The 14,858-nt window shown below is 36.1% G+C and overlaps 1 protein-coding gene across 1 annotated transcript in view; it reads right to left on the reverse strand.

The window, feature by feature from the left end:
• The window catches only part of Taf5 (TATA-box binding protein associated factor 5), a 281,049-nt gene that overhangs the window by 79,125 nt on the left and 187,066 nt on the right, over window positions 1-14,858 (reverse strand). Inside the window, exons 12-13 of the mRNA XM_090409115.1 lie at window positions 9,247-9,384; window positions 3,789-3,870 (exon numbers count right to left, since the gene is read on the reverse strand). Coding sequence (XP_090265241.1) covers window positions 3,789-3,870; window positions 9,247-9,384 — 220 coding nt within the window. The remainder of the gene's footprint in view (window positions 1-3,788; window positions 3,871-9,246; window positions 9,385-14,858) is intronic.

The raw sequence follows: 14,858 nt of genomic DNA on the forward strand, positions 1-14,858 counted from the left end.
TCTTTACAGAGTGTGTAGTGTTAAATTGTCTTTGATAATGCCAGATTAAGCTAGTGAAATATTTGCTGTAAATAATTTTAACTAATAAATTATTTATTTACATTTCAGTATCTATGTAGTTTTCTGTTCCAGAAACTTCGACATGAATAACAGCAACAGCTACAGAAATTTAAACACGAAAATCAGTAATAAAAACACCAAATTATGAAAATAGCACAAACAGAAAATTTCAGCTGCATTCTCAATATAGAACCTATAGAACAAGCAAAATATTTCAGCGTTTTTTTTTTTTAGTGAAGATGGCAAATTAAATTTGGAAACAGACAATAGAATAAGCAGAGCTGGTATGGTTAAGAGCAGTGGTGGCCCGTGAAGTTTTAAGTGGGGGTGCTGTCTATACAAAATAATTTAAAAAAAATTCTTTTTTTCCTAATTAGTAACCAATTTACTAATAAATAAATCTGTAGATTTATTTATTAATAAATTGGTTACTGATTAGGAAAAAAATAATTTTTTTTGATTCAATTTATATGGAATAAGAGAAATTAGTCAAAACCAAACTAGCAACATACAAGACAGTGTTCCAACCAGTTTTAAGTCATGGAAATAATGTACTTCATTGAAGATTAGAGACCACAGACATAAAAGTTCTCTGAAAAATTAGAGGCCTGAAAAGAGGACACTGATTGTAGTTAGTGCTAGTCTGTAGATGGCAGATTAAATAGCAAAGATGGTGAGTTATGTGGAGTACCCTCCCATGATGAGTCCTTAGAAGTGTCATGTAATACAGTCTTGCCATAAATGCTGTTGCATCTTGCCCCCGCCCCCCCCAAGTGCAGCCAACAGAATTGCGCAAGCCTGGTTGTGTTAATGGTGCTATGCACAGCAAACATTTGTGTGTTTATCAGTAGAGAGAGAGACAGTTGTTTAGCTGTATGGGTTAACATGTAGCGGGGAGATTTATGAGAACCATGTAGCTATAATAGCACTTCACAAGGTTGGGATGTGGCCACCCATTATTTTCAACATGCTAAAAACACACTGGGATCAGCAGGATGTTTGTATATCAGACTATTAACTGTTATAACGATATAGAAGACATATCTGACTGCAAAAGAAAAGGTCGACCATACTGCGCTAGGACACAACAGCTTGTGAGGGCTGTGAAGGTCATGAGAAATGATGCCACGTATAAACCGTGACCTGGGGATGATAGCCTATTGTCTTTCTACTGGACACTTCCAAACACCACAACTTATCGTCATCATCATGAAATTCCTGACATTTCCCTTAAGGGGATGTACAGGATATGATAGTACTACATGAAAAATTTACATCATTACTAACTTCCTATCTATAATTTTCCTCTAAACCAATCTGTTACATGTCAAGGCACCAACATTGTCAGATTTTATATTTCTATCTTACAACTTATGCAGCAGAAAACGACAAAATCAAAGGCACTTATCTGGTGGTATGTGAACAACAGACATAGATATCTCCTTCACAGATGAGAAGATTTTCACCATTGAAGAGTCTTTTAACCACCAAAATGATTGATTATGCCTTGGATGGTCATAGAGGACATGCTTTAGCACCAGGATTCAGAGAGATCGTCATACGTGTCAGTCATGGTTTGGTGGGATGATGTATCAGAGGTTATCCAAGTTGCATTTCTGTAAGAAAGGGGTTAAAACCTCCACCAAAGTATATCAAGACACCTGTGGTATGGCCCCTGAACATTACCTTGTTTCATGGTAGGCAGTAGACCTTCCAACAAACTCAGCCCCTACATACAACAATATTTGGAGGTGAATGTGCCCAACCACATATCACCATCTGATTGGTGCTTTGGAAGTCCCAATCTAAATCTGTTGGATCTAAATAAAAATTGTGGCTGGAGCTTGAGAGGTGGTGCCATTTCTAGCCTGCAAGAAACAGCACCTTAGCATCGCTAGCCTGAAGGATGTGGAGTGAGCATTGGCAACGTTTCCATTGGATGTTGTGCATGCCACATTGATGTGGCCTAAGAACTTCAGGTGTGCGCGAAGGTAAAAAGGAGGACAGTTCGAACAGTGAGTGCTGCTGTATGCGCTGAAAGATGCAAATGATTTACTGATAGATTAAAAGTTTATGTGCTGTTCAAGTTGTAACAGTATTTATGGCTAGACCAGGTAATGATGATAACCTTAATGCATGTGCCTAAGCTCTCATGCAGCCACTCTGCTCAAACCTAGTTTTCAAAGATTAAAAAAGAAAAAAATGGCAGGAATTGAACAAGTTCTGCCATTTTCATCCCTTACACTATTATTATTCACTCTTTCTTCCTTGGTCTGCCATAACAATCTCTCTCCTCTTTACAGACAAAAAATACTATTAGTTTGTGGTAGTGCATTGATTGTGGTTAGCTCTATAGTCCGTAGATGGCAGATTAAATAGCAAAGATGGTGAGTTACGTAGAGTGCCCTCCCTCTTCCTTAAAGGTGTCACATAATAATAACAATAATAACCTTAATGCATGTGTCTAAGCTCTCATGTAGCCACTCTTATCAATGATTACCTATATTTACCGCTTCACTGAACAACAATTTCTCCAACCACCTAAACACCAAATCCATTTAACTGTAATCAATACTATAAGTACAAATATTTTCTACCATCAAAATCACTCCATACATCAGCATTCTATGCACCATTTTTCATGCATAGTCTGTCATTAGTGATCACAGATCTCCATCTACTCCTTCACGTCATGGGAGGTCTTGACAATATGACCACAATCTTAAATTTTTTTTTTTTTTTTTTGCTTCATTCAACAGCTCTTTCATATTTTCTCTTATATAACATCCATATCTCCTTTCAAGTTTCAAACAATACAATCACATCTTCCACGTGTTTGCCTACAGCTTCAGTCATATCATGAATCTTCACTCCCAGAAAACACTTGTGTTATTCACTTGTCTAGCACATCCTTAATCATAGAATTGCCATATATCACTATATGCTTTTTTCCACCATTTTCTGTTTTTTTCTGCTTTCCTTTTTTCTTTCTCATATTTTGTCTTCTTTTCTCCAACTTCCATTTCATATTATGAAGTACTCATTGTAGCTGTGAGACTTTTCATTGTACTGAATTTTTCTATTTTCTTCTTGTACGACTACTACTACTACTACTACTATTACTTCCATATCATATATCTTACACTCACTCTCTGTCACCTCTATCACTTCCATGAACTCTTCCACTTCTGTTTATGCTCGCAGTCGTTCTTCTCTACTCATTTGATCTCTCATTACAGATCTCGCTCACATTCCTCTATCTGCCACTAACTGGCATACACTTAAGAGAAATTTTCTTACCGTATTCTCCTTTCTCCCATAAACCCAACATTTGCTAACAAATCACATCACATAAAACTACCATGACATAACAGTGGAGGTGGTAGTCACTATATGTATTAACTAATTCTACAATTAAATATATGTAAAACTGCACACTCAGCTGACACATTTAATTAAAACACTCAAACTAAATATAAACTAAATATATAATTAAATATAAACCTTCATATTAACAACAACCTCCTTGATAACAATGCATGATTTATCACAGCAGTTACTTATCACAACTTATCATCTGCAAACATTACTTGATTAACATTTAACATCAAACATAAATATATCCGAGTCACTAGTTAGTTTCACATTTGTTAAATCTGAGACTATCTAGTAATTTGGTACTCATTAATTATGAAATTCGATGGAATGCAGCAACATACATCACATACCTAAATTTCACATCCCAAACAGGAAAACAATGTCCTTTATAACATACAACGTTTGTCCATGTTTGAAGACTCCACAAACGAACTAGGATAAAAAAATAATAATAAAATTACAACAATTCACTTAGAAAATCAATAAATTTACTCCACATTATTTTAATAACAATCATATAAATAATAACAATGGATTTCAAATAACAATGTTTGCCAGAGTAATACAGTACAACAGATTACCAGGTGATAAAAAAAAATAAACTGCTGCTTGCAACTAATAAGAATAAGACTTTCCCAAATTTTAGGTGAAGAAAGACAATCATTATGGTTTAAGTTAGAACAATGTAGTGCTTCAACACTCTTTGAACACACAATCAAACTTAAAACAGCAATGGTGTAGCAGATTATATATAAAATTCAAATTAAAAGCCAAAAGGAAATCTTAACAGTGGGTACCAAGAAGCAGATAACTTCAGCACAAGCTGTAAGTACTTTTAGTGCATTAAACCAGTTATATTTCGATCTAAAAATCGGCCACGTGCAAGCGCCCGCAATGCCTACCGTACGAAGCAAAGATGGCAGTAACAAAAGCCAAAGACGAACAAGCACCCGGTGTCTCACCAGCGTAGCGCCAGTCGATTGTTGACAAACCCACAAAGTGCACTGCAAAATCGATATCAGTGATAAAAAAAAAAAGGGTATAATGTGCAAGTTCTGCTGCCACTGGTTACATGCTTCCTGTGCAAAAATGGATGAAACGGCACACAAGATATATATCGATCTTAACCAGCCCTATTTCTGTTCGTTGTGCTTCCCGTCAGTAAAACAGCTCCTGAACGTAGGCAAACGAATAGAAAGCCTCGAACAACACATCAGTGTTATGAACGAAACTCTTTCCTCCAAAATACACGCACTAGAAACCAAGCTGGAATCAACTGATGATCAGCAGCACAAGGCAAGTTCACCCCTCCCACGGAATGAACTCCGTGAAATAATCGCATCAATCAACGGTGCAGAACTCGATGGAGGCCAAAAACAAAAAATTCAATGCCATCATTTTGAACTTTCCAAAAGAAAACGGAAAAGCACTAAAAGAAGACATCAAACTAGCTGAAGAATGCGACATCGACCCTAAAAATATCGTCAGATGCCATCGTTTCAGACCCATTAACAAAAGCAAGGACAGAACAAACATTCCACGCCTCATAAAAGTGACCTGTGACACGCCGACAAGCACGTCAAAACTAATAGCAGCGATCAACAACAAGTTCAAAGATACTTGTCCCCAGTCGCACATACGTGCTCGACCAGATTTATCATTTGCACAAAGGGAACAAGGACACCATTTTTGATGACAACGTGCAGAAAAACTTAAAAATGGTGACTACGGTTAGATCATCGACTACAGACAAGTTAAATTGGTACAAAAACTAAGTGATGCCACTAGCAGCCATCATGGTAACTAGTATGCAGGCACTGCAGGAACCCCCCCCCTGAGGTCAAACATATGACTCACAAAACCCTATACACAGTTTTGCAGACAACAGCACATTGCACTCCTCCCTTTCTTTTGATAAACCTTATTCCACACAACTCACCTCAACCTACAGATCAGCAACCACCACTGCCCTTAATTCAGACCTCCAAGCCATCCTCCAATAGGGGTTCAGATAACCTAGTCATTTTCAATGCAAATAAAATCCAGTACTGCCTTATTCCTCATAAAAAAGAATTAGTTTTCCCCAGTATTATTTTTGACAATACCAAATTTCCAGACAATCCAAGATATCTCTTCTTGGAATTATTCTGACATCAAGTCTCTCCTGGCACAAACACATAACAACCATTGCATCCTCAGCTTCTAAAAAACTAGGATTTCTCTTTCGTTCAAGACATTACTTCACCCCTGAGCAGCTACTAACCTTATACAAATCACAAATCCGTCCAAGCATCGAATACTGCTCTCACTTATGGGGTGGGACCCCCAAAAGCTCCCTCAAATTACTAGACTCCATACAGAGGATAGCAATCAGACTTATTAATGATTCACCTCTTACCAACTCACTCCCCCAACTTTTACACAGATGACTGGTCTCTGCACATATTTCCATGGAAAATGTTCATCCGAAATAGCATCAATAATTCCCCCACTTAGTACTAAGCTCATTGGACACGTGTAGCTGCTACTCAACATCCCTACACAGTGCACCTTGAAACCCACAGAACAAGTTTCTTCTCCTCCTTTGTCCCTGCAACCACTATACTATGGAACAGTCTTCCCCTTGATGTGTTCCCCTAGGGAATACAATCCACAGTCATTCGAATCTAATGTGAACAAGTACCTTCTTTCCCAACCCATACATGGTACTAATGAATTATAGGTTGATCTACCAACCTCTCATGTATGGGCTCAACATAAAGATGGATCTCAGACAAGAAAATTGTAGTTTTCATATAAAAAAATGAAATCTTATATCATTTTTATGGATGATAGAGGAGTGATATTCTGGTAAACTCTTTTCAGCAGAACATCCTGTTTATCAAATGTAAGATGGAAGCCAATCGTAAGGTAAACATGAGAGAGATAGAGTAGACAAGTTAACAGAAAACAAAAACGTGGGCACGAATTATATTTCTTAAGGATCTTCGAAATTGGTTCAGTCTTAGGAATAGGTTTGCAAGAATCAAAAATATACTTAATCTTCTGTGGAAAGAAGCTATTCTGTACATTGTGTAATATAAGATGTAATATAAAATCATAAAGATTGAAGCAAATGACATGATTGCTATTCAGCAAAGTTTTTATGACACCTATTTTTTTAAAAAAATTATGTGCTTAATCTTGCTATATATAACGACAAGTGAAAATAGATTAATGACAAAGAGAAGCAGACAGCATACCTGAAGGAGAGTAGGAAAGAAGATGTTCGAGATGGCTAATTTTCCATTCTAATAAATATTTCCTTCAGACTTTGCCAATAAATCTCCAAGGTTTGATTTTTGTTTCCATCTCTTTCATTATTTCTTGAATTATACGTTTGAGTAGTCAGTTCACCACCAAAAGCTACTTGACTTTCTTTTACAACTTTGTTATATACTATTTTTTATATAATATTCTTTTTTATCTGGCCCAAAACTTATTTCTTCCTGTGTCTCTCCTTACGACATGAATTTGCATGCATCTTTATGCTGGAACATGGTGTTAATCCATGTCCTGAACAAAATCCAAAAAGCAATCCAAGAAATTGCTTGGCATTATTATTATTATTAGCTTTGCTCTTTCATTTCCTGCTCTGTTTTTTAGATCTCCTTAAAAAATGCCTTCACTTATTCCATATTAAAACCTTTTGTGGGATCACAGGCACAAATAAAACTCACTGTCCATTTCCACATTTTGATGTTTGCTACTTGAAGTTGCGTGTCATTTGATTAGATTATTTTTGTGTTTAGCGTTGAACGCTATGGTTACTCCTTTCGTTAATAGCTACTGTCTGAATATAACATATTATATGAGGGTGGTCTGAAACATTCTCAGCTTCGATCGGCAAGATTTTTTTTTTCTAAGTTGGTATATCTATCATAAGCATCCATGTGAAATTGCAAGTCATTCTATCAAGTAGTTTGTTTTATACAGCTGTCTGAAGCAAAAGTGTTGTTTGTATCCTTTGGAATGAATAAAATTGAGTATCATGCAGTTATAAAATTCTTTGTAAAAGAAGGCTTAACATCAAAAGAAATTCATTCAAAGTACATAAAAGATTATGGGAACTCTTCTCCTTCATTTTCGACAATTAAGAAATGGGCTGCTGAGCTTAAACATGGGTACCAGCCTAGAAGATGATCCACTTGAAGAATGTCCAAAAAGTGTAACAACACCAGAAATCGATGATCAAGTGCATGATATGGTATTGGATGATCAGCGAGTAAAACCGTGTGAAATTGCTGAGACTATAGCCATTTCAAAAGAATGTGTAGGATATATTTTGTATGAAAAATTGCATATAAAAAAGCTTTGCCAAGATGGTTGCAGCACTTGTACACAGTGAATCAAAAATACACTCGCATGAAAATCTTTGAACAGTGCTTGGAGCGTTGTAACAAGAATAAAACTGATTTTGTGCATCGATTTATTACCATGGATGAGACTTGGATTCATCATTACACACCAGAATCCAAACAGCAGTCAAAACAGTGGACAGAAGCCAGTTGATCAGCACCAAAGAAGACAAAGTTAGTTCCATCAACAGGAAAGGTCATGGCATCGGTGTTTTGGGATGCTAAAGGCATTTTGTTTATTAATTATCTTGAAAAGGGTAAAACAATACACCAGGGAATAATATTTCGATCTTTTAACCAGACTAGATGAAAAAATTCATGAGAAAAGACTCAGTTTGCAGAAGAAAAAAAATCATCTTTCATCAGAACAATCTGCACTATGAATTGTTGGAACATCCACCCTATTCCACAGATTTGGCTCCCTCTGACTTCTATCTCTTCCCAAAACTAAAACTCTTCCTCGCTGGTCAGCGTTTTTTTCTTCGAATCAAGAGGTGATTGCAGCTCTTACTGAGAACCATTACAGGAACGGGATAATGGTGCTGGAGCATCGCTGGAATAAATGTATTAGTCTTAAATTATGTTGAAAAATAAAAATAATTTTGAAATTATAAATTTGTTTTTTCATTGGTAGGCTGAGAACTTTTCAGACCATCCTCATAGTTATTATGTAACAAAATCTTATCTTTTAGTCTTCTTGGTCTCAGTAGCACCAATTCTGTTATGGTAATCCTCTAATTATTCAGCTAGTTTCATTTCTTTTCCATTGATGATCCTTATAATGATGATATCTATTCAGCTAACATTAACAAAAATAGTAGGGGTATTTTTTAACCAGATGACATTCCAGTATGACATTTGATTGCACTGCACCATCATTTTCTTTTGGTTTAAGTCAATATAGTCAGGAGGAGTGGACATTAAGTCAGAATCCCAAATTGGTTCTCTTCATTCCTTAAGTCTATGTTTAGATCTCCTCTGTTATTTAGCTTTGATCCTAAAGTGATCCCTAAGTCAAATATCTGTTAAGAAATAAAACAGAATAAGTATATGCTTACAAAACAGTCAACGATAGTGTGTGATTTGCCTTACTTTTCAGAGAGCAAACTGGAAGCAGTATAATAAGAGTACATTATGTTAAGTCAAGTTAATTGGCAGACATGTGGTCCTTTTCTCAGTTGATATTATTCAAGAACTTTCAAAAGATATATCAAAATTCACTTGGCAAAGGCACTGGAATATCTGCCAACTAATGACAAAAACCATGGCACAGTGTGATTCAAATAGTCTGTAAGTTGGCAACAGAAATGTTATCATTTGTTCAACCAGGCAGTTAGCAAACCAAAAAAAAAAAAAAAAATTATTTCCTCTTATTTCTTAAGTACCTTAAATGTATCTATTTCTTATGTACCTGTTGCATCATCGGAACAAGAAAGTAATAGATTGCGATCAGGACTGAAACTTGTAGCATATACTGGACCATTATGACCCATGAGAACCTTGACCTCTTTGGCATTTCTGTCATCCATCATTCTGTATAACACATCATCTAACAGTGGAAAGAAAAATGAATACTTGAAGGTTTATCTGCTTTATAACTCAGCTTCTATGTGTAAACCTGACTTAAATTCTTAAATATGTAAAATTGACAAAGTATATAAGAATATAAATTAAATAACACTTTAGTAAATATTTCTGATATTTCGGCAACGTCACGTCGCCATCTTCAAAAGGAACTTACAAAAAACGGCAAGTGCACGTAAGCACTACAACATAGTAACTGAGAATGAAGTGAGGAAGCTATTGTTTTCCTAAGTCCTGATGGTGCCCCCCTAGTGGGCTATATAGGTGTTCTTGGCAGTTGGGCTGCTGATGTAAGCCTCCCAAATTTGGGACAGTGTCATGCAACCAAATTTGTTGAGGTTTGGAGAGTTTCTTAGGGCTGAGGCTGATTCCATGAATAGTCTTGCCACTGAATCTCCAAGGTTTGGTTCCTGTTCTCAAACTCTTTCATTTTTTCTTCAATAATCTTTGTATAGTTTAGTCTACAGTTCACATCTGAAAGCTGCTCAACTTTTATTCACATTAAAACTTTCTTACATGTTATTCTTTTCAATATGAAATTCAATTTTATCCTGCTCAAGACTAAATAGTAATCACTTCCAATTTCAAATCCTCTGTACATTCTGGTGTCCTGCACAATAGTCTTTCGAATTTGAACTTGCTATGGCATATTATTGTAGCTTTCTTCCACCATATTCTGTAGCGTGTATCCAGAGCATGGTCTGCAAGACCCGAGTGGCTGTACTTGTGAAACTAGATGTAGTCCTTGTGTTCCAAAATTCTCATATTCGCTGTCCTGCCTGTTTGGCCAAAGTAAGACAGTTTACAGCTTCAAGGGGCCTGGTATACACCAGGTAGGTTTAGGGGAAGTGGTTGGTCTTTAGTGAAGTGGATAAGGAATGCCAATTTTATTTTCTGCATGGTCTGTAACAGGAGGTCAAGTCATGTTTTTTAAGATTTTGGTAATTTTTTCCGAGGTGCCTCGGATGTAGGGAATGGTGATGGATTTAGAGTAATCCTTGTTGTGAAAGGGGGAGGGGGGGGGGTTTGTGGTTTTTTGGTTTCAATATTTTTTGGATTTTATGGGGGGGGGGGTAGCCATTGGCTGAGAAAGTGTTGAGGATGTGATTTAGTTCAGTGTTTAGGGCCTTATCGTTTGAACAGATTAGTTTAGCCCTGTGTTTTCACCACTCCATATTGTTGTGAGGGGGGGGGGTTGTTGGTGAATGTACCTGCCTGTATGGGTTTTCTATAAACTGAGAAAACCACCAAGGTTCCATCAGGTTGGCAGGTGACTAGTGTGTCTAGGAAAGGGAGGAGATGTTCCGGATTGAACTTGATTCTGGGGTGTTGGTTGGTTAAGTGTGTTAAGGAGGGGAGTGTGTCAGAGCCATGCGGCCAAATAGCAAACACATCAACATAGCGAAGCCATATGGTTGGTTTTTGTGGGACAGAGGCTAAGGTTTTTTCTTCAAAGGTCTCCATAAAGAAATTGGCCAAGGGTGGGGAGAGTGGTGAACCCATGGCTGTCCCCTCTATTTGTTTGTAGAATTTATCGGAAATATTTATAAAAGTGTTATTTAATTTATATTCTTATATATGTTGTCAATTCTTGAGTGATTTAGTAATGCATAACCAATGTATAAGCTTGTCTACGAGAAGTAAATACGTAAAAGTTACACTAATTAATAAAAGTAACTATTTGATCCCATAACTGGCATCTCAAACATGTGGCTGTGGGGAGGAGACAATATGTAGCAGTGCTGACAATAAAAGAAAAGAGGCTAAGTCACATAGTGACTGTTAAGTGAGCATTTGTTCTCATGTTGTAGATTTACTGGAGTGAAAAGTATTGAAAAAGGATTAAAAAATATTTAATTCTTCCAATATTTTGTCTGTCACAGAGACACGTTTAGGAAGTACACCTCCGAATCAAAAAAATTAGAATAATCAAAGATGTGTTGAATGAATTACAATTATAATTTATTGCATAGAAAATAATTATTACCAAATATGAATTAGTATCATCTAAATCTATGTACTTTGTAGATTATATAACCATGTAAACACATAAAAATGTAATATAAATTATAAGAAAACTGTTATTTGAAAACATTCACAAAATCAGAATTTTAACGTAGTTCAAAATACAGTGGTGCCTTGGTTAACGACGGTAATCCGTTCCAGGATTACAGTCATTAACCAAAACCGTCATTATCCAAGGCGCAATTTAACTGAAAATCGATTAATTTGTTCTGGCTCCTCCCCACAACCATAGTACATATTAAAAATGCAGATAAAACTCATTTAAAATGTCATAAAAATATGGTAAATATCATTTATTTATTATACAGTTATATGTATTTGCTACAAAAAAAAATTAACATTAATAAAATGAATTGTTCATGAAAAGTTTTTAATTATCAATCTTCACCAGAAGGACAATTGGGCTCACTTCGGAGTTTTTTGACAAATGGACCTGTAAAAAACATGTCTAGGGTTGTTTGCTTCTGCCTCTTTTTTAAAATGTTTCTGAAAAACTGCATGGACTTTTCATTAAATAGATCTGCAGTTCTGATAACCTCAGATTTGTTTGGATTCCATTTCATAGCAACATTTTGAACTTCCTCCCACTTTGCCAAAACATTTTTGATTTCATCAGTCGTAATTTGTTCTTCCTCTCATCTTCAGATGAAATTTCCATTTCCTTTTCTTCACATTGCTGCTTGAAAAGTTCTTTTAGCTTGTCAGTAGTCAGTTCTCAGTCATGCATCTCCAATAATTCTTCAACATCTTCTTCCTCTACTTCCAAGTTAAGATCATGAGCAGTTGCCACAATATCCTTTACCAATTTGTGTCCTTCATTTGAAGTTTCTTCATTACCAAAGGAAGGACACAGTTTCCTCCATGCTGCTTTGAGACATTTCATTGTTACTTCTTGCCAAGCCTTAACAATTAGCTTAATTGCTATGACAATGTTGAATTCTTCCTTCCAAAATTTCCTTAGGGTTATGTTGGTAGCCTCACGCATTTCAAAGCACCTGGTAAAAAGTGTCCTTGTGTAAAGTTTTTTAAAATTTGCAATTATCAGTTGATCCAAAGGTTGAATCAGAGATGTAGTCTTGGGAGGAAGAAAAATCACCTTGATAAAATCTAATTCCTCTGGTAGCTCTTCTTGTATGCCTGTTGGATGGCCAGGTGCATTATCCAAGGTTAAAAGGGCATTTAGAGGCAGATTGTTTTGCTCAAGATAGGCTTTGACAGTTGGTCTAAACACTTAGAGAACCAGTCTCTAAATTCTATTCTTGTGACCCAGGCTTTGCTGTTAGACCCACAAAACACTGAGATTGGATTTAGAGACATTGAACTTTTTGAATGCTCGGGAATTCTCTGAGTGGTAGATTAACATTGGTTTTACCTTGCAGTTGCACTTGCATTTGCTGCTAAAAGCAATGTTAACCTATCATTCATTAGTTTATGCCCAGGAAGTGTTTTTTCTTCTTTTGTGATAAATATCCTGTTGAGCATTTTCTTCCAAAATAACCCAGTCTCATCACAATTGAAGACTTCTTGAGGTAGGTATTCTCCTTCTTCTATAATTCATGTAAAGCTATTGACAAATTTATCTGCTGCTGCTTTGTCAGCACTAGCTGCCTCTCCATGTCTGACCATACTATGAATTCCTGTTCTTTTTTTTTAAAGTTGTCAAACCAACCTCTGCTACCTTTGAAATCACCATCATCTACCTCAGAACTTGATCCCGAAGTCTTCTTTTTCAAATCCTGATAAATCTGTTTAGCTTGCTGACAGATTGCATCCTGAGATGCAATATGGCCCGCCGTTTCTCTTTCTTCGATCCAAATTAGTAATAGATTTTCCATTTGCCCAAAAAGAAGCCCTCTGACATTCAACCTTGAAGTTCCCTTAGCAACCTCAACCTTAGCTACCAAAGTTCTTCTTTCTTAGCCAAAAATGGTTGATATTGTAGAATGACTGGTTTCATATATTCGAGTTAGCTGCATAACTTTCACACCTTCATGATCTTTTGCTATTATTTCTTTCTTCTGTTCAATAAAGAAAATTTTTCTGTTTTTTTTTCCCACTCACTAGCTTTTCTTTTTGGGGCCCATTTTGTCACACGGTAAAAAAAATTCACTCTATAAAAAAAAAAGATACGCAAAATACGGTATTATTACAAATTGTACAACACTAAGACAAGGGATACAAAGAACATATCGTCACCTGAAAATAAAAGTAAAAGTTCAAAAAAAAATTTTTTTTGAAATAAAAGTTAACAGTTAAATTCGAAACCTGCAATTTTTGACTTAGTGCATTTTGCTTGTAAGGTGACGATACAGCACTTACCGTAACATACAACTGATTAGCAGCTTATATATACAATGATTATTATACAGATGAGATTTGATTTTGCCTTTTGATGGCGAACGAACAGTGACACGCACTCGCCGATTTATTGTCTATATGAACCAACGCATAAAAAATAAATGCTTAAATACTCATTTTCATCATAAAACGCATTTATAACCACAAATGTTAAAATAAAGCACAGTACACTACAAGAAAAGAAACAATAAATGGAAAATGTAAAACAGCTGGCTACGATGGGTCAAACATATCTGAGCTTCACAGCTATGCCATGTGGCTGTTCTCTATTCGAAAATGTCTTCCCATGCCTGGCTGAGTGCGATTGGAAAATTCTGGTTTTTTAGATCGGACAGAGGTTCACATAATCGAGAGTCGTTAGCCAAAGCCTGTGTCATTAACCAAGAGATTTTTTTCTTACAGCCACTCATCGTTAACCAAGTACATCATTATCTGAGGCCATTGTTAACCAAGACATCACTGTATTCGAATATTCCAAATTTTTCCAATTGGCATTGAGGAGAGCATACAAATAGTATATATTTCGGTACAAGGGTGGTCTGAAACGTTCTCAGCCTAACAATGAAAAAAACGAATTAATAATTTCAAAATTATTTTTATTTTTCAACATAATCTCCCTCAAGACTAATACATTATTCCAGCGATGCTCCAGCACCATTATCCCATTCCTGTAGTGGTTCTCAGTACAGGAACGGGATAATTCTCAGGCTCTGTAAAATAACCCTCTACAGCTGCAGCTGCAATCACCTCTTGATTCAAAGAAAAATGCTGACCAACGAAGAAGAGTTTTAGTTATGGGAAGAAACAGAAGTCAGAGGGAGCCAAATCTGTGGAATAGGGTGGATGTTCCAACAATTCATAGTGCAGATCCCTTAATTTTCCCATTGCAAAACACCTTTTTGGCAAGTCCATTGTTCTGATGAAAGATGATTTTTTTCTTCTGCAAACTGAATTTTTTTCATCTAGTCTGGTTAGAAGATTGTTTTACCCTTTTCAAGATAATTAATAAACAAAATGCCTTTAGCATCCCAAAACACTGAGGCCATGACCTTTCCT

The sequence above is a fragment of the Typopeltis vanoorti genome, chromosome 2 (genome assembly GCF_054136105.1).
Source record: "Typopeltis vanoorti isolate ZY-2024b chromosome 2, IOZ_Tvanoo_1.0, whole genome shotgun sequence".
Lineage (NCBI taxonomy): Eukaryota > Metazoa > Arthropoda > Arachnida > Uropygi > Thelyphonidae > Typopeltis > Typopeltis vanoorti.